Here is a 22,719-nt window from a genome sequence, read left to right as displayed (position 1 = left end):
CAGTGAAAAGTGTTGGCTCGAACTTTGTCACGCAATGCTCGCGGTAGCATTCGCGCTTGCATGAAGTCGTTGATCTGATCCATATCTCGTCGGTAGGCAGTGTCACTTTCATAAAGCTGTTGAAAAAGGGATACGACGTTCGTGATGCCGTAAGCGAAAACGCCACCACCGACAACCATGGCGGCAATCGAAAAGAGTCTTCCAGCGTTAGTTTTCACCGTGACTAAAAGAAATCGAGCACACAATAGTCTAAGTTAGCGATGATATCAAAGGTATACGTCAAGATAAAAGAGAGTTTGGCGTACTGTCGCCGTAGCCGACCGTAGTCATGGTCATCATGGACCAATAGAAGGCTGCAATGTACCGAGTCTTGACCTCGCCGTCCTGCAGCACGCGTGAGCCCAGCGCAAACTCAAGCTGATCCTCATCGCCAAAAGCCAAGTACGCAAACACACAACTAAAGACGTGCGAGAGTGCCAGCACCACAAACAAGAAACTCCCCAGACTGCTCACTTTGGATGAAATGAGCAACGAATGTTCCAGACGGCGTTGAAGCCGTGGTAGCCCAATAACACGCATTAACCGCAGACAACGGGCAGCTGGGTATAACCAGCCTTCTTGTACAGCGAAGTGAAACATGGGAGAATTTGCAGATCCCCGGTCATCGTAGGCTCCGGGATCATGTCTCTCAAAACTCACGTAGAATGGTAGTGTCCAAAGCACTTCTGGTACAAACCATCCACGCGTGTAGCTTCGAAGGATAGAGGGGTATGAGAAATGCAACTTGCCATCGTCTTCAACTGCTGTGTTGAAGCTGTTCGCGCGCGTAACGAGTGAGAAGTCAGCAATCTAGCATCCATATAGGTATTCATAAATGAACGTACTTAAGCAAAATGTCTACAACGAACATTGCGTCGACGAAGAGATCTAGGTGAAGAAAACTACGGCGCAGACTATCACCCATGGGAAAACACAGCTCGAACGGCACGAAAATAAGGATCCCTGCCATATCAATATTAAAGAAATGTTGTTAGACGAGTAGTATCCACAACGGCGATTTTGAAGAGGATCGTACATGTTGTAAGTAAAAGGGTGATTGTATCCCATATCGAACGTATTCGACCGTGTGGGTGTAGCACGTGACGGCGGAGTAATTTAAAGTCGGAACCACCCAAGCGGTGCGCAAAGTATGCCATCTCGTTTTCATCCTCAGACATAACTTGCCGTAATTCGAAGTCGAGTTCATCATTACCATCACTAGTTTCATCGTCATCAAGCCTGGGATCGAAGTCATCGTTTTCGAGGTCGTCATGATCGTCGTAGTCCGCGCCAGGAATCTTGGGCTTCTTCTCTGGTACGTCGTAAACATAGTTTGAGACGACCTCCTGGGGTTCGTTCTTGTCGGTGTTGTTCGCTGCGATCCTCGTGTTAAAGCTCCGCGAACTTGATGAGGGTTGACGCAGTTTTCGAGTGGTCCAGCTAGATTTCAGTTGCTTTGCCGAATTGGAGCGTCGTACGGAAAGGCTGGGGGCACTCGATATGTGTCCTTCACGGCTGTTGTTCCCTTCGAGCTTACTTCTCGCCTCGCGTCGGCTGTGCTCTTCTCGTTTGCTGCGGGGATTGCTGTTGGGTGACCGCGCATTCCGCGAGCGCTTCAACCATTGCGGAGCCACTTTGTACTTGCTACGGGGGGATTGTGGGGTTCGTCGATGTAGCAGTGCATCCAACAAGGACATGGCTAGATTTCCGCGACGATCTGCGTGTGGCGGGTCATTGTCACGGTGTTGCGCAGGAGTTGGCTTGTCGTGATCCACCATGAATGCGCCTACGCTTCGGTGAGAGCGGACATCAATAGACAAAGGACTTGCAGATTCAGACGAGCAAGTGCGACGGTTAAGGCCTCACTCCTTTATCTCCTTCATCGACGAAAATACGCAAGGTATCGAAACGACTACTGACCCGACACGAGCTATCAGCTCGAGATAAGCTATCCTTCAGGAGCTCCGAGCAAAATACCAACGGTTGTTTGCCTTGATTTTTTATGCAGTTGTCGTGATCCTCCGAGTGTGACCCGCACTTCCACGGTTCTTCGTGATCGCAGTTTCTAAAAAGCAGAAATGCCTTGCTCAGAATTCGTTGCTCAATGTTATTCGTATTTTCACGCTCACAACCTACAAATGATCAAGTAATGGAAAGCAAACAAAACCCTGCGAAACTAAGAAACACTGCAGCGCTCTGAAGTGCGTCCGATCCTGGATCGAACTGACGACTGAGCCCCCACATAGTCGCTTACACGAGTGACAAACGTCTCATTTCTTGTTCGTCAGTAAACCTCGACCTCAAAGTCTGACACGTTTGGGTAAAGTTTACCGAGAGACGGAGGCACCGACAGCGTCATTCGAATTTCACCCGTGACAGCGGAGACATAAGTAACGTTGACGAAGTCTGGGTCGATGTCAGTCATGCCAAGTGTCCATACCAGGATCGTCCGCAAGGCATCCTTTTTGTCATCGGATAAGGACGACACCATGTTGATCGCAGTGGAAAGAAGGATTTCAGCATCGTACGTCGTAGCAACACATCCACTGAATAGGCTAAAGCTGGAGCGATCCGAAGACGATAGAATATCAATATCAAGTTCAGTGGTCGTGTTAAGAGCACGAGAAAATGTGATCGCCAGCGGGATCGAGACATTGACTTCTCCATAGCTGGCGTTGCAGTTGTACTCCATGTAATGGGGAAGCAAACAGTCACCACCGTGCCACAGCGATGTTTCATCCAGATATCTCGACAACAGAGGTGGAAACGGGTCTGGATATTTGAAAGTGCTGTTTAGCTCGGCAAATACCAAAATTCAGCCTTAACACCCACCTGGGCAAGACCCTTTAGCAGTGAAAGAGATGCGTGAAAGGAAGGAACTAGATCCAGTTCCATTTCGAGATCAATGCTACTCTGAGCCAGTTTGCTCGAATTGTTGGTCGTGATCTGCACGTCGTGGAATTTCTCGGACCAAAGCGAACCCGCTGTTAAGCTTTGTAATTCCGCAGTAGTGCGGGGTTGGAGAGACAATTTCCTTCGCAGATCCAACCTGAAGTGTGATTAAAAGAATTGGTGCTCACTTCGAGAATGAATTGATTGTGTAAAAATGCGTGATTAATTCAAACAATTGCAATACATTTTTCAAGTTATTATTTAATCGGTAGCACTGAGTACCAGGAATGCCAAAAACTCAATAAGTACTGATTGTTCATCGAGACATCAGATAAGTATAATAATTATCTTCGGTAAGGCCAAGAGTATAATGAATAATTGAATTTTTATATCAAGCAAGTAAATTATTAAACATATCCGAGCTTAGGGCATTACGCATATGAATCAACAACAGCTATACATCTGCATCGCTGGCGTTCACTTGAATATCACTTGAGTAGCAGTATCTAGATCATCATCGAGTGTGCTGGGTTCAACAGTCTCTCAATGGAGAAGGGCCGCATTGAAAGTTGGCGGTCGGTGAGTAATAAATTACGGATATGTGTGGTTAGGCTAGATAAATTATTGTATTTTCAAAGAAAACACGAAAATCAATTACCGTTTCAAAATAATATTGACCAATATATTTTTTTCGACATGGGAGGAGTCACGACTATTCGTCGTCGACGAATGAACCCACGCTTTGAACAAACCAAACCACCCAAAGTGCAAACTATTGGTTCGAAGTTATATTTCACCGTTGAACCAATTCTAGCCGTTACTTTGGTTTGAACGTTGCCAGACCAACGCTCATCAACACTTCCTGAGGTTTGGAGTCTGCAACCGATGGTTTGCTTTTTCCGCTGCCTAGTTGGTCAATATGGCTCTCTGCACTCCGGGCGGGCTCACATCAAAGCCCACCGTACCCCCTGAAGAATAAGAATCTGCGGCTGGTATCGGTAGCAATGTTGGTTTATTCGCTTGCACCTCCTAGATGGCAAGATTTGATTTCTCGAAGATGGCGAGCATCTCACCCCGAGGCAGCTTTCGTCTTTGACAGCGGCTCTTGTCTTCGATGGCGCTTGGTCTTTCGGTTGTGCAGCGCGGCACTTCTCGATAAGAGCCGCATCATGAACAGTTTCAAATCGAGGTTTTAGCCAACCACAGTCTCGTGGTTTGCTGCGTTTCAATCGGCTCGAACCACTTCGTACCAAACCACGAAACCGTTTCGAGCCTGGTTCATTGGCAATTTTGGTTTGGTTTGTTCAGGCGTGAATGAGCCATCGTTTCCCGTATAGCCCCATACCAGCTAATTCCCAAAACGATAGGCCTCATGGTCTCATGTTCATCCAGGATCCAGCACGTGTCTACCGTCACGATCTCACGTCCGTTTCAGCGAACCACAGTGCAAACATGAAATCATGAGTGGTCTCATGTCCATCCAGGAAACAGCACGTGTCTACCGTCATGACCTCACGTTTCTCACTCTTAACGGGAACAAACGGATGGGGCAATCGTAATGTGTTGCGTTAACTGATACATCCGGGCTGAGCCCTAGAGAGTGGCGTGGTGGGTTCTGACACTTGGGCACAGGACGCGGAATGGGCGAAGCGCACCGCCTCGGCCGGCTGGTTACGCCCGTTCATCGCGTGATGACCAACGTTGGAAACCACAATTTCAGCTCCCTGAAACTTCAATTCGTTTCAGCAGATATCAGAGCAAAGTAGACAGTAGAACAACATATAAACGTATACAGTCGGAGCTGTTGGTTGACCCGCCTTGGATAGTAGGGAGACACGTCCACGTAGAGCACCCCCTCCCCCCCAAAAAAAAAAAAAAAAAACGTGTTTGCACTGTGGCCTGCTGAAACGAACGTGAGATCATCCTGGATGAACATGAGACCATGCGAGGCCTATCGCTTTGGGAATGGGCAGGTATGGTAGCACAGGTATGGGGCTACATGTATATGGAAAACGATGGTTCATTCGTCGACGATGAATCGTCGTGATGAATACCTCCCACTGCAGTATTTCAAGGTAATCCCACTTTTGGTTCTCCCTCCACCACACACACACACACACACACACACACAAGAAACAGCTCTACTTAACAGCCTACAGGTATCCCAAGCCAGCGACACACACGAAGGCACGATGCGTCTGCACTATATCGTCACTCTGCCGTTGTTATGCGCTGCTACGGTGGCAGACCCGGGGAGCGACAGTGGCAGTGGACCAGGTAGCGACAACGCTGGCCATGGCGCAGATGTTGTGTACTTGCCAGTCGAGAGTCTACAGCACCAGCTTTTGAACACAACCGGGCTCGTGCCCGATTCTTTGGTCGCAGTGACAGCCAGTTACGGGGCATTGAAGGATGAATCCCCAGGTTTGGCCGGTGTGACCGCTCCCAACACGACTGCGTATGCGTCCGTTCTCATCGTCCCAGCGGAAAATTTCGCAGCAACGACTACGGCGGCGACGGGCAAACAAGAAGCAACATCCGTCGACGAATTATCTGGCCGTACACAGCTCATGTACAACTGCACGTCTGCGCCGAACCTTTGGAACATGCAGGAAGACCCGGATGTGCTGAGATTGGTAAATTTTCAACAGTTTTCAAGCAACGTAAGCAACGGTACCTCGACATCGAGCAGCAAGACAGAAGTACCCCGCAAGATTGTGGCGATTGCCTCGGTCGAAGTCTCCTACTGCGCCACAGTTCAGAAAACTGCAGTCGGCCGACCTGTGTTGGTGAACGCGTTCTTCGCCGAAGAGTTCAACGACACCCCCATCTTCTACTACACGACGAACAGCTCGTCCTTGAGAAGCGACACGGACACATCGGCTTCAGGGAGTTGCGTGATTCGATTGGATATGGCGCAGGCAAATTTCTCTGAAGTGTATCCGAACTGCAAAATTACGTTCCAATCAACCGACTTAGACAACATCATCCACTTGGACGAAGTCCCATCATCAAGCGTCGAGACGAACAAGACTCGACGTCTAGACCTAGACTCTTTCGGCTTCGTGGAAGACCCAGCCTGCACGTCCGGATGCGGAGAAGGAGGTGCTGCCCCAGATCAGTGCTGGGTAGATGGAACCACTACGGCGCTGTGTCAGCTTCAGTTTTACGGACGCAACGCTGATTGCGATTATGAGTGCGGGAATAAAGTAGGTAACCTTGCCATGCTTCCTGCCGACCAATGTTATGACTGCTATACGGAATTACTTTTTGATTGCAAAGATGGTTATCTTCCTACGGGCGGGGGGAACTGCTGTACGGTATTAAGCTGCGAGCCCATCGATGACACGTCCATGACAAATCCGAAAGGACTCACCTGGAATTTACAAAGTGACGGACAGACTATCATCAACCCGTCGTACGTGATCTACCAAGAGGGAGATTGCTCTGATCTTACCGACTTTTCGAGTGATTGTTGCCGCATCACCTGCGAAGATTGCTTTGTCACCATCTCAATCGCGTCGCTCTACGCAGACATTAACACGTACGGCCTTGGTGATTATACTACGTCATCTGAAATGAAGCTGGTCGGTGGGTCATATTTAAGGGTGAAAGTTTTCGCCCCAAGCGGCTGCGACATCGAGGACGTGCACAACACCATTGATGACACTGTGACTTTGCACTTGTATTCTGGGATTGATCTGGAACTCCAGGTCCAGCTAGATATCTTGAGAAGACTCTCGCTTAAACCCCATGGTACAAGCGTCGAATTCGGATCGTACATTAATGTTGAAGGTGTCACAGCAGGGGATCTCAATTCCGAGCCGTTCGTCGACGCCCAGATTACCAGTACACCCGCCAACGCTGTAGCACAGAGTGGCATCGACATCGAATTGGAAGTTGCTGCGATTCCTACTGTCAGAGCATCACTTTTATTACTTGGAGGCACCGCGACAATCGGCGTCAAAGCCAGTTGCGTCATATCTACTGAGCTCAAGGCGGGAATAGAATTTCCGGAACCTTATCCGGCGTTGTCATCGAAATACCTCGACGCAGACTCGTTTTTCCACTACGGCGATTGCAGTTTGCCTCACTTCATGGAATTCGCCGGATACGCCGGGATCAAAAACATCACCGTATCACTGCCCATGTCTCTCAATATCCCGCTCATCATCAAGAAAAGCTACGAGCCCATGGTAAATGGTGGCAGCTTGACCATGAGTATTTTCAGTGGCTGCATATCGACCGCATACGAAGCAGAAATGCTGCTTTCGACAGCCATTGACGCAGTTTCGTCACTTTCCCCCGATAAGCAACAAAAGCTGAAGGAGATCGTGATGTGGTTGCTCGGAATTTCTGAAATCGACCCCGACTTCCTCACACTCGATTCTGTCTCCGCAGCCACGGGTGAAATTTCGATTAGGATCGCAGTCCCCCCCTCCGTCGCCGAAAGTTACCCCACCGCATCAGATTTGCAATCAGTTATCTATCAACGGGCAAGAACGGCGAGCTTCTCAAACGCTGTGTCTGCTTATGTTGGGCTGGATGTGAATGCTCAATGCGACGCAGGTTCGTGGGGCCAGAATTGCGAAAACTCGTGCGATCATGGGCACTGCGGGGATATCAACTGCAACCCTGTCGATGGTGTTGCTATTTCGTGTTCCTATTGCGATAGTGGATATTGGGGTCCGATTTGCGAAGAGCGTTGCGACCTACCGACGCACTGCATCACTGCGTGGTGCCAACAGGACAGTGCGACTGCATCTGGGTGCTGGTCATGCGAGGATGGATGGGAAGGCGGGTTTTGCGAAATTACTACTTCGTCGGGTTCGTCGACGAGTACTGATACATCGAGCTCAACGTCGTCGGGCTCGACGAAAAGTACGCCGACTCCAACAACCAATGCGAACACTGGGGGCCAAACGGGCTCTGCACGCAAATGGGCACCACAAGGACCGCTACTGTGGTTTCAAATCTTCACCCCAGCCTTTGGCTGGATTTGGCTGTTTTGATACAGCCTTCAACTACATTATATCCGCAGCATCGCAGCAACTGCATATGACCATTGACTTCACCAGCAGAAAAGACTAAGTAGAATCTAACTACTTCATCTTAGTACATTTCCATTTTCGGAGAATTGGGATTGATCCAAATGAATTAGACTTTTCACGACAACCGCCGACGGAGGATCTTGTCGATAGCCGACGAAGGCTTGACGGCTTGAACAAAATGCAGACATCGTACTGCTTGAATGCATCTCCTTACGTAGTTTGCAGTGATGTCTCGATAAATATTAAATACAGTTTTTCTACGGTAAAGCAAACAAGTGATTGCCAAACTATCCGTACCACCGACAGTGTTCCATGATGGAGGGATTTCGTGGTCCAAGATGGTCGTGCTGTCGATGGACCGCCAAGTAAAATACGGAGTGACGCCAAAGGGACCGGCGGGACCATGGAGGTCCCCGGTTGTTAATCCCACTTCCACGCGCATACCGGCGAGTGACACCTGGCCTCCATTTCAACTTTTGCTTCCCGTCGGCTAACCTACAAAGCGAACTGTGATGTGGGTCGATCGAATGCTGGTATTACTACTATTCGCTCTCCTTGTCACGCACTCAGAAAGTGGTCACCACCGTCGACTTCTTCACGATCCCCGGATCTTGACACCACGATGTCTCCAAGCTACAGCACCTTCCGAGAGGTAGCGAGCGGACTACACCGCGTCGATACTGCCAGCACCAACGTATTCGCGTCGCTGCTCGTTGCTCCCGAACATGCAGGTAGTTTGTCCAATTCGCTCTCGGAGACTGGTCGCAGCTTTGCGTTACCCGTGCCGAGCCGTGAGTCGCCGAGTACTCACCTCGCGTACAACTGCACGGCGACATCGGCGCTTTGGAACCTCATGCAAGTCAGCAACGTGCTCACGTAAGAGAAGTAGAGACTAGCAGCGATAACTCCGACGGATGGGGGGCTCCCGACTCTCAAACTGTTGCTACACTCTCTGTGGCAGACTGTCAACAAGTGCTGCAGTCTTCGGTGGGACGCGTTGTTGTACTCTGGGATTTCTTTTCCGGTTTTCCATTCACCACGTCCCCCGAGTACTTCCACGTGTCAAGAATCTCACTAGTGAACGATAGTGGAATTAAAGGCACCCCTGCGATGCCATCTTCTCCTGAAAACTGCCGAGTGAGGCTCGAGTTAGAGCGTGCGACCTTCGCTCAAGTGTTCCCCAGCTGCAAGATCAAATTTCATTCTACTGACCTTGCTAATCTCTTACGGACAGAGTCGGTGGATACTGGTGCTACAGAGCGAGTTCGTCGTGCTCTTGAGGAGAGTACGTTTGGATTCGTGAAGGCTTCTTCCTGCAAATACAACTGTGGGGAAATAGGTGAAGCAGGGGAGATCGATATCGACAAATGTTGGGCTAAAGTTGATAGTGAATGGACCAAAGTGCAGTGCGAGATGCAGTTCTACGCCAAGAACAACGGCTGCACGACCGAATGTGGCTATGTAAGAGACGTTGAGACTCTACCTGCGAATCAATGTTACGACTGCTCCTCCGGTGACGATTCCTATGCATCTGGGTACACCTCGACTGACGAGGGCTGTTGCCGTGTCCTAGAATGTGACACGGTCGAGAACACGACGACCGGCAAGCTGGGATCGCTATCGTGGAACTTGGAAGACGACGCCGTGACTGTGAGCAATTCCAGCTACTCAATATTCGAAACTGGGAATTGCTCTGACACTTCCGACCCATCGACAGACTGTTGCCACATCACGTGTGAAAACTGCTTCCTGAACGTGTCCATCGCGTCCACGACCGCAAATTTGGAGATTGTTGGGATATCCTTTGAAGAAGACATTGAGATGGAGCTAACGTGGAATGCAAATCTCGAAGTTGCCTTGTTTGCTCCAAATGGATGTACGCTGGATGAGACGACCCAGCTAAAGAATGCGAGCTTCACTATAGACAGGAATTACTGTCGAGCTCAGAACAGCATTGATCTCGAGATGGAACTGGATTTAGTTCCTTCCTTTCACGTATCTCTTTCACTGCTAAAGGGTCTTGCCCAGGTGGGTGTTAAGGCTGAATTTTTGGTATTTGCCGAGCTAAACAGCACTTTCAAATATCCAGACCCGTTTCCACCTCTGTTGTCGAGATATCTGGATGAAACATCGCTGTGGCACGGTGGTGACTGTTTGCTTCCCCATTACATGGAGTACAACTGCAACGCCGGCTATGGAGAAGTCAATGTCTCGATCCCGCTGGCGATCACATTTTCTCGTGCTCTTAACACGACCACTGAACTTGATATTGATATTCTATCGTCTTCGGATCGCTCCAGCTTTAGCCTATTCAGTGGATGTGTTGCTACGACGTACGATGCTGAAATCCTTCTTTCCACTGCGATCAACATGGTGTCGTCCATATCCGATGACAAAAAGGATGCCTTGCGGACGATCCTGGTATGGACGCTTGGCACGACTGACATCGACCCAAGTACCAGCTGCAACGCCGTGGATGGGACAATCCTATCTTGTAGCTCGTGTAAACACGGGTTCTGGGGCCCAACATGTGATATTTCGTGCCAAATTCCTGATGGGTGCACAAATGCACGATGTGATCAGACCACAGGTAGTAACGCGGCGTGTGTATCGTGCGATGAAGACCAGGGAGAGTCTTCATGCGGGGAACAACATCAGGATCGGGTTCACATCAGCCACCTTCAAGACCTTCGGTACTTGCATTTGTGCTTTTGCTTGGTTACCATTGCTTGATCATGGTTTGAGCTGCACTCAAAAGTAGTTCGTATTGTAAGAAAACAACAGAAATCGCACGAAATCCCCAATAGCATGGCTTTAGCCCTCCCTCTTTGATTCTTTGGGCCCAGTAAACCCTAATGTAACACCTTTACTGCTACATCATCATCATGATATAAAAACATAATCTGAAACGTGTTGCCACGATGTCACTGGCAAAACGCCAGACCTAAAAAAAAAAAACACTCGTGGCAGACACTTCTTCCGTTCCTTTCCCACCCGGTGCTAGACAGACAGAGATCCGTGGCCGAGGACCTAATATGGTGTCGGTGGTTCCGCCTCTCAAAATGCCTACGCCAAAATACGAAGCTCTAATAAAACGTAGAGCGTATCCATTGATATTAATTTAATACTAGTCATCCGAGCCACAACGCCCCAATCCGCTATTATTGGAGTTGTTATTCGAGAGCTATTCTACTTCGATGGTTCCGTTGTCAAAATATCAAGGACCGCCACCGAAACTGCGGCCAATGATCATCGTAAGGTTCACATGTAGAACACAGGCGGATGAGTACTGCATAGGATGCGCCTGAGCTATCGGCATGGAAAACCTCAACACGAGATGGTCTAGTTTTAGCTCCTGAACTACGTGGCGAGTTGCCCCGGCAACCACTCCGTTTAAAACGGTGGACGCTCATCGCCAGTACGAACACCACCCCTCGGACGAGACTTTCATAGGGGAGCCGGTAACTGCTATTTAGCGTCTCCATTGAAAGTTTTAGGAGGTATGCAGACGGTAGACCCGAAAATAGTCTCCCGTGCCGCTTTACGAGTGGTGTAGGAGACGGCAAACACCTCCAAATGCCGTCTCCTGACCGTTTTATACCTGATATAGCACGAAAAGGAGACGTAAAACGTCGGGAGACGGACTCTCGAGGTTTTAAGGCTCCGCCTTTTATTGGGGACGTCCGACGGGTGGTGAACATGATAGCTTTTTTTCTCGGTGCACCCAATTATTTGTTATACGTCACCACTTCATTGGGCTGGCAGCTCCTGCTTCAATCGCTAACTTAGCGTCCCGCTTTCCATGTTGGTGATACGGATAAGAGTTGGTATGCAAGAAGGACAAGGTCGTATTCTGTTGTGAAAATTAAAGGAAATTTAAAGTAAAAGTATTGAAGGTAATAAAAGCAAGGATGCGCCTCTCGAGACATCGGGGCCCTCCTGGATGTTCCATATCTGGCGGACGTGCAATTGTATGTGAACTGTGTGCGCGCAGATAGCCCTTGAGTTGGTGTTGTGGTGGAGTTTCCAATCGATTCGATCGTTCCTGTTGTTTCGTTCGCAAGCGATGGCACGCTTAGAACTGACGCAGCAACAGTCGTGTCTGGTGTAGTAGTCGCACCCAGTCCGGTAGCCCCTCCATTCAGTGCACTGTAACTGGAGGAGACAGCCACAATCGTGCCAGGGGCGATATCAGCTGTGCTCAAAAGCTGTGCCTGGTTAGCTTCAGCTGGAACGAATGCAACTGCGCCGAAGTCCCCAGCATTGGTCAAGCTGCCACTACCACTTTTGCTGCCTGTGTCGCTACTGCTGCCTTCATCTGCGACAACGTAAGCCAGCTTTAGCGGAATAAGGACGTGGCCGAAGAACATCCTGTGTGCCTCGTATCGTTTGCTGTCAAGTACGCAATCCGGGATTCGACGTGAGCAGTGGATTATCACATTTTGCTAGTTCTTCTCCACATTTAATGTGCGAGGAAATCAGTGGACCGAAGCTTTGGGCGTGTCCGTGACCACCGGGTTAAAATGACAGCTATGCTAATCCATAAGACCCTGAGGTGGGAGCTGGGCTAACGGACAATTTACGCGTGAAGACCACGTGCGATGCACACGGGAACGCCTTTATTAGAAACAAGCTCGATCGCATTGACAACGAGTAGTTTCGAAACGACCGAGGCGCACGAGAGAGAACGGAAAGCGGAGAGGGAGAGGCGAAATTCCCTTCTCCCGAGCACCGAAGGTTGCACCGTGTATTCATTCTTCAATCTACCAGCAGCTCTCAACCCGCCACTCCCCCACCCAGTAATTCCACACAACGACTACTATAATTTCCCCACTGAAGGCATGGTTGTTGGGAAAAATGATTGTCACAACAGTCCGCAGACTTTCTATTCACGAGCGCTTCTGAAGTGTGTACAAAAAGTATTGACTTTATTGTAATAGTAGCTCTCTCTATACATAATGTCGCGAAACGGTGCTAACGAGGTATGTACTGTACCACACCCAATGACAGAGCCACTTGAAGTAATCAAGCTTACATCACGCCACACCAATCGCACTTAGCCGACCCCACACAATAATCGCCATGACCAAAGCAGTGGCTGGGCGATCGATGAGCTTGTCGCGCCGCCTGCTGCACCTGCGTCTGCAGCCCACGCCGCGGCGCGCGCGGCTGCTGAGCGCGCCGCTGCCGCTCCCAGCCGCCGCCTCCACCCACGCACGCTTCTACCGCGTGTCCTCCGCCCCGGACGACGTCCCCAGGGGGCGGCGCGGGCCCGGCGGCAGCAGCAACAACAGCAGCAGCCGCGCGCTGGGCCAACTGGTGCTGGCGCTGCGCACGTTCCACGCGCTGGAGAGCCACTTCGCCGTGCCCTTCGGCTTCGTGGTGCCCAGGAGCGAGGCCTGGCCGCACGAGCTGCACGCGCTGCCGCTGGGCGTGAAGGTGCACCGCTTCATGCAGTCGCTGGCCAAGGGCTCGGAGCAGAAGCAGCGGCAGGCGGCCGAGCAGCTGCACGAGCTGCGGGCGCTGGGCTTCCCGCTGCACTCGTGGCAGGAGTACCAGTTCCAGCAGGTCTGTCTGCCGGCGCTGCGCTGCTACGCGCAGCAGTACGGGGACCTGTTCGTGCCGCAGAAGTTCGTGGTGCCCGCGGGCGACGACGAGGACGAGGCGCAGCTCTGGCCGCGCGCCACGAGGGGCTTCAAGCTCGGCCTGGCCGTGGCCAAGCTGCGCAAGCAGGTGCAGCAGCAGCGGCAGCGCGAGCAGCAGCTCAAGGACAAGAAGAAGCAGGCGACGACGTCGACGTCGTCTACCGCGGCGCTGCCGCCGCTGCCCAAGAGCCAGGTGGACGCGCTCAACGCGCTGGGCTTCGTGTGGCGCGTGCGCGACACCAAGTGGTACCAGTTCTTCCTGCCCGGGCTGCGGCGCTACAGGGAGCTGCACGGCAACGCCGACGTGCCGCTGGCGTTCACGATCCCGCCCCATGAGGAAGACCCGAGGTGGCCCAAGGCGCTGGAGGGCTACATGCTGGGGAGACACGTGTACATGGTCAGGTCCGGCAAGTACGCGACGCAGGTCAGAGACAGCAAGCAGGAGCTGGACGAGCTGGGCTTCTCGTTCAGGCTGGTGGATAAGGTCTGGGGGGAGAGCATCTTCCCGGCGCTTGAGGTGTTCTCCGCGCAGTACGGCCACTGCGATGTGTGGCAGGACTTTGTGGTGCCGTCCGGGGCGCCTTGGCCGAAAGACTCGTGGGCGCTCAAGCTTGGTGACACAGTGAAGAACATCCGTCGTGGAGCGTACGACGCGCAGGTACAGGCGGCTCGCAAAGAGCTCGACAAGCTGGGGTTCGTATGGAACGCGCGCCACCGTGTAGAGAAGACCGTGCGCAGTATAGTGATCCCGGCGCTGACGACGTATCGGAGGCTGCACGGCAACGATGCCCTTGTCACGACGGACTTTGTGGTACCCGAGCGCGACCCCAGCTGGCCGGTGCTCACACGTGGCTTTAGACTCGGTCAGTGGATCACACGTGTACGTTCCGGTCAGGTGGTGCTCCCGTCGAAGCTGCGTGCTGAGCTGGACAAGGTGGGTTTTGTATGGCGCTCGAATGACCAGCGATGGAATGAGGTTTTGCTGCCAGCGTTCCGTGCGTACGCAGAGTTGCACGGCGGCACTTGCGCATCGATGAGCACAAAGTTCTCGGTGCCGCCGGAGGCGCCGTACCCACGCGCAGCATGGGGAGTAAATCTTGGTGGTGCCTTGTGGCATATTCGAAACGGCGACTCGTACGTGAACTGTGAAGACAAACAGCGTGAGCTGCGTGCCCTTGGGATTCTGGCAGATGACGCAGTGGCATGAACAAGGCCAAGAAGACCCTCGATGTGGTTCCGTGTCTAGATTTGCTAAGCATCGGTCGTGTCACTTGAGACCATTAACTACTTATCAATTAGAGATTTTCACGTTGTGGAATTTACCATCCATCTTGGTTAACTTACAAGGACGCGACGACAGCATTGCTGGCAATGCACACGCGCTGCTGGGATTGCCTTGCCATTGACCTCCAGTCGGAAGGACGGGAACCGCAGCTGACCTGTCCGAGTCGCCAAAAGCCTTTTTTGCGTGCTAAACTCACGCCGACGATCGTTGTCGCCGCCGAGCACGGGGCTAAAGCTGAAGCGCTCGAGTTGCTTACCCACAAGAATCCAATCGGGTTCACTAGTTTCGTTGAGGCACAATGCCAAAACGCTTGAGTCATTCTCCGTTGCATCTCTACTGAGCTCCGAGATTTCCTCTTGCACGTGAACCTGGAATGTGACAGGTTCATTCGCTGTGGCTTCGACCATTTCGCCAGTAAACTGTTGATCGATTTGCTGCCCTCTCGGGACCACGTCAATTCGGTAACGCTTCCCTTCTACTTCTGCTAGCGATATTCGTACTGTCATGGTCTTTTGCCAAGTCTCATCGTCGCCATACTGAAGATGCAATTGAAGCAAGCACAAGCTGTCGCTGGCCTCCTTTTCGAACTCTGGTGAACAAGCCAGCGTGAAAGCAAGGTGCACACAATCGCTGGGGCGCAGTACAGTACCTCGTAACTTGGTGTTTGGATCCTGTTGCACGGTTATCATTGTAGTAGAACCAGTACCCGTGTCACCGGGACACAGTAGCGCATAGTCCCGCAATACAATCGATGTGAAGTGGTTGCACGTGAGAGCGATGGACACGAATATCCTCGAGCCTACACGTTTCAGACGAATTGTCTCCACTAGTGGTTGTATAACACGCAAGTTTGCCTCAGCGCAGCGTATCTCCGTTGTCGCCGTCGGTACACTCGAGTTGATCGGAACAGCATCACGTTGGTACCGTACTTTTGCATCAATTGTAAAGCTGAAATCGCCATCATCTTCATCCTCTGGTTCACTGCTGGTGAGTTTAAGGAGGTCCATTGGAGGCACCATGAGAGATACGTCATAAGCTAGGGAACTCCCAGACAGTAGCGGTGGTAGAGTCACACTAAGCTTGCTGCACTCTTCATGAAAGTTCGTATTACTGTCTTCGCTTTTCTTTGCCACTTGGCCTTGGCCAGACGAACCGTGAAGCCGAGCTTCAATCAATTGGATACCACACGCTTCTTCACAATTCTCACTCTCATCTTCCACCTCCTCGTCATCAGGGTCTTGGGGAACAGTTTTATCACAGTTGTTATTGGTTGTACGCTTGAACACACGCAATTCAAGAGTGCCATCCATCACATTATCTTCGTTGGCCTGGATCGAGACCAACACTGTCTCAACTGGGGAATAAGGCCTTGGCATGAGTAGTGGAGTACCACTAATAGCAACTTGAACCGTGCTTTCTCTTGCAGCTATCTCAAAACCAGCGAGAGCGAGAGCGCTTGGAGGAAGCAGCTGAAATGTGCTTGCTGCCAGAACACACTCAATCCCTGTGCAGACGTACCGCCCCACCAGGACCCCCGAGTGTAGAAACACCAGGTTTATCCCAGTTTTCTCGTCGAGGTGAACATCATTCTCCTCAAGCAGCACTTCAGTGAGCTGTTCGTGCCCATTGGTATCACCTTGTAGCTGTTGATCCTGTAAAGCAAGATCGTCCGAGCTGAGCACGGCAGTATGTGGGGAGATCGCGTGATCGTGCTCCATCAACGGTATCTCCGTCAATGCACCCTCGTCTTCGTCCTTGATAGTTACATTAGGTTTTACTAGTTCATCGAGAGACAGATCCATTTGCTGCTCTGAGGTGTCCACATGAATAATTCCATCTGAGGGTGTAGAAAACTCTTCTGGTGGTGTCTTTCTCTCTGGGGCTGACACCCTCTCAAAGCGAACGCGGACTTTTTCCAGGTGCACTTCTGCGGGGAATTCATTCGTAATACCTAGTGTGACGCGGATGTCTCCGTGCTCCAATGCACTGCCGCTAGTTTGGGTAGTCTCCACAGCCACAGTCGGCCTGAAAAGCTCGCCCATATTCATCTTAGACACAGTATCGGAGGCATCATCGGCACCTTCCGTCTCAGTTTTTTCGTCCTTCATGGCATTCTTGCCTAAACTTGCAACAAGGGTGTGCATAAGTTGCTCCATTTCCTCCTTGCTGACGCCGACATTTTCTTCTTGTGCAAGTTGCAGCATACTAAAACAAGCTGCCACAGCTTGGGTAGACCGACCTAACGCCAATTCAGCTCGGCAAATGTTGCGCACACACGCACCAAAGATCAACCACCACCCGTCTTCTTCGCTTTGCCGTGCAAGCGAACGTAGAAGCCGCGAGGCGCTTTCGTACTCCCCACGTGCGAGATGGTAGCGCGCACACTCCCCACCAAGAAATACCGCGAATCGATGACGACCAGATTGAGAAAAGTGCATCGAAGCTAAGTGCGATACCTCGGAGAGACAGCGTTCGTAAGGCTCGCAAATTTCAGACCTCTGCCATTCTGGAGCCACGAGCACTTGCTCCAATTGTCGATACCAGGCCGAAGACGCTTCACCGTGATCTGCATCGCCGCCTGCCGCGCTTGAAAATGAAACGTGTAGATCGGACCTGCTCCTGTTGGACTTTGCGAAGCCTTTCAGTAATCGCCGAGCAAGATATAACACGCTGCCAAGCGCGCGTGACATGTCCTCGACAGGAATCGTTTGCGCTGCTTGCACGGACACACTTGAGGCGGTCCACTCTTCGTCACGACCACTCCACGAGAGTTCACAAGCATACGCCACTTCCAAGCACGCCCCCACCGCCCAAAGAAACGGTTGGTGCCATTCGAGAGTGCCCTCCGCCGCCATCTCTTTCAGTTCTTCAAGAAAAGACTCAATGAACAAGCTCGCGCGCTGCAGCAGCTGCGGAAAGTTCCCCATGACGTAAAGCGTGCGGATCTGTCTGCAGAAACAGTAGAGCGAGATGAGTCGGGCCGACGCGCGGTTCGAGGCGATCAGCTCCTGCGTCTCGTTCAGGTCCAACGCTAGCTGCAGCACAGCCAAACGAGCAAAAACGTTCATCAAACCTTTTGCCGAACGCCACCACTACAACAAAACCCCGTCAACTGGTCTCACCGGCGACTGCGTGAAGATGGCGTCCTGCGCTGCGAACGAGCGCTTGCTCCCGTCTCGGAACGCCTGCTTCTCCGTCTCGTTCAAGTTGACGAAGATGGCGTCCAGCTCGTCCAACTGGCAGCAGCAGCAGCGACAGCAACAGCACAATAGTTCACTACGTTAGCTTCCTCCATCTCTCTCTCCATCTCTCTCTCAGCCAGTTTGCTCACGTGGCGGATCGCGTCGTCCTGCAGATACATCTGCTGGTACATGAGCGCGAGCCGCTCCTTGGCCAGGAAGAAGGCGCCGAAGTCCCAGCCGGCGGCGCCGCGCCTGTTGTCCAGCACGCGCAGGCGCTCCTCGTACTGGAAGCAGCGCGTCTGGAAGGCGTCCATGACGCAGCGCCTTAGCCGCAGCAGCAGCTCCGTCCACTGGGACTCGTGCTGCTGCTGCTGGCCCAGCACGCTCGCGCCCTCCAGCGTCTCGATCTTGCACACGCGCTCCTGCAGCGCCGCGGAGGACGCGGAGGACGCGGAGGCGGCGGCGGACGCGGCGCCGATCAGCAGCGCGCCGCCCCTGCGCGGGTGCGCGAAGTCCGCGCGCAGCCGCTCGAAGACCTTGCGGTACACGGCGTTGGGCTGGTTGCCCGCGGCCTTGGCGCGCGTGCCCAGCGGCACGTACAGCACCAGCCACTCGACGCGCGCGGCCGTCATGGCGTCCACCCAGGCGGCCAGCGGCGGCCGCACGGCGCTGCGGTAGGCGTCCAGGTCCTCGCACTTGACCAGGTACACGCAGGTGGGCGGCGGCTCCTGCGCGCCGCCCGCGCGCAGCTCCAGGAAGTGCAGCGGCAGCTGCTCGATGCGCTTGGTCACGCCCACCAGGTTGCGCCACTCGATGGCGCGCAGCGGCAGCCGCTGCGCCAGCGCCGGCGCCACGAACTGCCACACGCCGCCCTCGTCCGCCACGCCCACGCGCAGCCCCGGGGACAGCAGCGCGCGCGTGAACTGCGGCGCCACCGACGCGTACAGCGACGTCATGGCGCACGGCGTTACTGGTCGAATGCGGAGGAATGCGGTAGAAAGCACACGGAAGTTGTGTATTATAAGGATAATCTTGTGTAGTTTGACGATTGGAGGTCAAGTTGAAGTCAACTGCAACATGTACGGCTGGCGGTGGCGACAGCGTCAAGTTGGCGGTGGAACGTACACAAGACGGTGGGCGGGTACGAGCTGGTGTTCGTCACGACATACCTGGGCCGCTTTGCGCTGACTGCGCGCCGTCCCGCGTTGTCTCGACGAGCAGCTTCCTAGTTTGTACGGCCAATATCGTACTTGTGGTTCATGAACTTCTGCTTTGTTCCCGTTGCAAAGCGCTCTGAAGGGGGGCATTGTCGGCGCTGTACGCTGCTACGGTGGATAGTGTCAAGGGTGGTGACTATATTCCTTACTTCATCCCGAAGTACTTCCAGGGCTACGGATACTTGATCAGCAAGGATCCGTCAGCCCGGAGCAAGTCCGAGACGTCCGCTGCCAAGCTTTGGGCTTACAGCAAGGAGTTGACGCCCGTCAAGTTTGAAGCCGAGTAAGAAACTCGGCACCGTTGGCTCACTTTGCAGTTTTAGCTGCTGGAACACGAGAGTGATGTTTTTAAGTGAGAAGAAGACGAAGAAATAGGAGCAGTAATTCATACAGGACACCGCTTAGCAAATCTATGTCCTCTACACAACCAGTTCAAGTTGTTCCTCATCATGTCGGAAGCTCCTGCGATTCCTGACGCCTGGGACGCCTCGCAGATCCCGTCGCTCTCGGGCAAAGTGGCCATCGTCACGGGCGCCAACTCGGGTCTTGGGTATGAGACCGCGTTGCAGTTGGCGGCCAAGGGGGCGCTCGTGGTGCTCGCCTGCCGCAGTGAAGAGCGCGGCCGAGTAGTGGAGACCAAGCTGCGCGAGACGTTGTCGACCGTTCCTGACGCTGGCCACGTGGAGTTCATCCAGTTGGACCTGGGCGACCTCGGCAGCGTGAACAAATTCTCGGAGCAATTCAAGAAGAGCCACGACCGCCTCGACCTGCTGATCAACAACGCCGGAGTCATGGGCGGCTCCTACGCTCTCTCAACTGACGGGTACGAGCGCATGTTCGCCACCAACCACTTGGGCCACTTCGCGCTCACTGCTCAGCTGTTCGAGCTCTTAAAGCACAGCGAGGCGGCTCGAGTGGTGAACGTCAGCAGCGGCCTGCACAAGAAGGGCGAGACCAGCTTCAGGGAGGACGACATCATGGTCACAAGCGAGGACCGGTTCGGTCAGGTGCAGACGTACGGGGAGACCAAGCTGTGCAACATCCTGTTCACCAAGGAGCTCGACCGACGTCTCAAAGCTGTGGGTATTGACAACGTGATGGTCGTGGCCTGCCACCCGGGGTACGTGGTGACAAATCTGGGCTCGAACATGGCGGCGGCCAACAACAACTGGATCTACTGGTTGCTGATCAAAATTGCGACGCTGCTACCCGGAGGTAAGACCCCCGAGATGGGGGCGATGCCGACGTTGTATGCTGCTACTGGGAAGGAGGTCGTTGGAGGGGACTATATTGGACCTAAGGACAGAAGCACTGGGTGCCCCGCTCGTCATCAGCCTGCGGATCTTTGTGACTCGGAATCGGCTGCTACGAAGCTGTGGGCGTTTAGCGAGAAGATGGCCCACGTGACGTTCGCGGTGCAGAAATGAGTTGATGATTTCAACTCCGAGGTGTAGTGGGAATGTTTCCACCAGCATGAAGCATGGTGGCCCCCAAAATGCATGATTCAGTTATTTCATGTTTTTCAGTTTTATTGGGAATACCGTGGCTGCATTTGTCGATAAAAACTCTTGCCTCAATTACTAAAAAAATGCTGAACATTTCACACCTGACCGGGGTTACACGTTGTAAAGTGTCTTGTCATTTTGTCAGTGCTCAAGTCGTGGCATGTTTCGCTACTTTACGAAGCATTCTCTTGAGAACAATTACGTTGATTTTTTTTTGGATTCGCATGCTTCCAGCATTCAACTTGGCACCATTCGTGTGATGACTGAATGTGGATTGAACGAACCGGTACCAGCAACATTCTGCCTTGCAGGTGTTTTATTCCGGTAATACCGGGATTTTGTAAAATACTCAAGTTCAAACTGAATCGTACCGAAATGATTAAAAACATTGGTCTGGCACGAAATCGTGCTATGCTGCAAAGAGAACAACCAACTTGAAATGCTGCGCACATCCGTAAGTGGACGACGTGGAAGACATAGATTTAGTACTTCAGTAGATATCACTACGGATGTGGCTGTCGCCATGATCTGCTATCATCTACATGAAAGTTACTAGAACTAGTTTTCATGATTCAAGTTTGAGCGATTCAAGTTTGAGCGGTAAGCTGTTCACCACGGAAGCTCATCGCCGGGCATCGTGGGGTCTGCGTTGAGGAACCTGCCCGAGTCTTTCAGCGTCACGTTGGTGACGAGGTCAGCTATGGCCGCCGCGACCTCAATAGCTTTCAACGGACCTTGGCCACCTGTGAGCTCGGTGTCCACGTATCTGGGATGCACGGCGACAAATGCGACGTTGCTGTCGCGCAGATCCACAGCCAAGGACCGCGTGACCATGTTGAGAGCCGCCTTGGACGTGCTGTAGGCTTACTGGCCGCGGAAGTACATGGCGTTGTCATCCGTGTTGCTGTTGACGCTGCCCAGAAGTGAAGAAAGCTGTACAACCGATGCAACTCCGTTCAACTTCATTGCGAGCTGCAGGTTGGGCTGCAGAGCGTTCGTGACAAGGAACAGACCCACAGCGTTCACCTCGAATGCGTTCACCAACGACGACTTACAATATCCGTGAGCCACCCGGTGCCTGCATTGTTGATAAGCAGGTCAATGGGGATATTATTCAGCTGGAGGGCTGCCTCCTTCACCGAGTCCTCGTCACTCGTGTCCAGCATTACGATCTTCATCGGTGACAACGCCGAGAGCTGTGGTAAAGTGCGGGGGTACACATGTCAGTGAAATGTGGAATACGGCACGGGCACCGTTGGTCTCCGAACCTTGTCGGTGTTGCTGGCGGCACGAGCCGTGCCGATGACGTTCCACCCAGCCTTGGTGTATAGCGTTGCCAAGGCGAGTCCAATACCGTGTGTGCTTCCCGTGACGAGAACTGTTTTCTTGGTGAACGCCATTGTCAGTTTGGTGGATTTAGCTGGCTGCTCGAAGGCGTTTTCACAAATGAGGTTTGTTCATCCTGCTCTTAGCGTGGCTAACTGCAGTCACGATGAGTAGGCGGGGAAGGCTTGCTTTCCGTTGCCCTGATGCCTAATCACAAGCGAGAGCTCACGATCGTGCGTGGAATAATCGATCAGGGGCGTCTATACAGGCTGTGACGAGTGGGAACAATCAAATGGTCAGACAGAGTCGATGATCACGTAAAGTCGTGTTGACGCTGGTTTTGCGATTACGAGCTTCCCAGGGCCCACCTTGACTAGGTCGCCTGCGACTTGGCTTAGAACATCAGTGCTGTAAAAGGTTGTTGCTGGCACTGGTACATTTTTTTTTGCCGTGACAAAGGAGCTATCTACAGTATTCTGATCGCGCGAGTAATCGTGGCCATGTATTCTCTAAACCCCTGAAGCAAGTTACTGTTGCCAAGACAAACATCTCACAGAGGTCGGCTCTCGATCGACTC

The 22,719-nt window shown here is 52.5% G+C and overlaps 5 protein-coding genes across 5 annotated transcripts; 3 read left to right on the top strand and 2 right to left on the bottom strand.

Moving 5' to 3' along the window:
* Nucleotides 1-279: 279 nt before the first annotated feature.
* Nucleotides 280-1,463, bottom strand: IUM83_07506 (Voltage-gated Ion Channel (VIC) Superfamily; the record flags this gene model as incomplete). The annotated part of the gene is made up of 4 exons (XM_067931810.1): nucleotides 280-417; nucleotides 700-814; nucleotides 885-1,002; nucleotides 1,076-1,463. The coding sequence occupies 4 exons, from the start codon at nucleotides 1,461-1,463 to the stop codon at nucleotides 280-282; spliced, it is 759 nt and encodes a 252-aa protein (XP_067799049.1).
* A 3,660-nt stretch (nucleotides 1,464-5,123) lies between these two features.
* Nucleotides 5,124-6,258, top strand: IUM83_07505 (Scavenger receptor class F member 1; the record flags this gene model as incomplete). The annotated part of the gene is made up of 2 exons (XM_067931809.1): nucleotides 5,124-6,140; nucleotides 6,214-6,258. The coding sequence occupies 2 exons, from the start codon at nucleotides 5,124-5,126 to the stop codon at nucleotides 6,256-6,258; spliced, it is 1,062 nt and encodes a 353-aa protein (XP_067799051.1).
* Nucleotides 6,259-13,091: 6,833 nt separating this feature from the next.
* On the top strand, nucleotides 13,092-14,664 carry IUM83_07504 (Formin protein 20; the record flags this gene model as incomplete). Its single annotated transcript, XM_067931808.1, has 2 exons — nucleotides 13,092-14,561; nucleotides 14,635-14,664. 2 exons carry the CDS (start codon nucleotides 13,092-13,094, stop codon nucleotides 14,662-14,664), a joined length of 1,500 nt encoding a protein of 499 aa, XP_067799050.1.
* A 2,738-nt stretch (nucleotides 14,665-17,402) lies between these two features.
* IUM83_07503 (putative trafficking protein particle complex subunit 10) lies at nucleotides 17,403-19,050 on the bottom strand (the record flags this gene model as incomplete). The annotated part of the gene is made up of 4 exons (XM_067931807.1): nucleotides 17,403-17,418; nucleotides 17,526-17,947; nucleotides 18,035-18,148; nucleotides 18,244-19,050. 4 exons carry the CDS (start codon nucleotides 19,048-19,050, stop codon nucleotides 17,403-17,405), a joined length of 1,359 nt encoding a protein of 452 aa, XP_067799047.1.
* A 1,238-nt stretch (nucleotides 19,051-20,288) lies between these two features.
* Nucleotides 20,289-20,738, top strand: IUM83_07502 (WW domain-containing oxidoreductase; the record flags this gene model as incomplete). Its single annotated transcript, XM_067931806.1, has 1 exon — nucleotides 20,289-20,738. One exon carries the CDS (start codon nucleotides 20,289-20,291, stop codon nucleotides 20,736-20,738), a length of 450 nt encoding a protein of 149 aa, XP_067799046.1.
* Nucleotides 20,739-22,719: the final 1,981 nt, after the last annotated feature.

Source organism: Phytophthora cinnamomi (assembly GCF_018691715.1).
Source record: "Phytophthora cinnamomi strain GKB4 chromosome Unknown Contig6, whole genome shotgun sequence".
NCBI classification, from domain to species: Eukaryota; Oomycota; class Peronosporomycetes; order Peronosporales; family Peronosporaceae; genus Phytophthora; species Phytophthora cinnamomi.
This window is presented reverse-complemented; position numbering and strand designations above follow the sequence as displayed.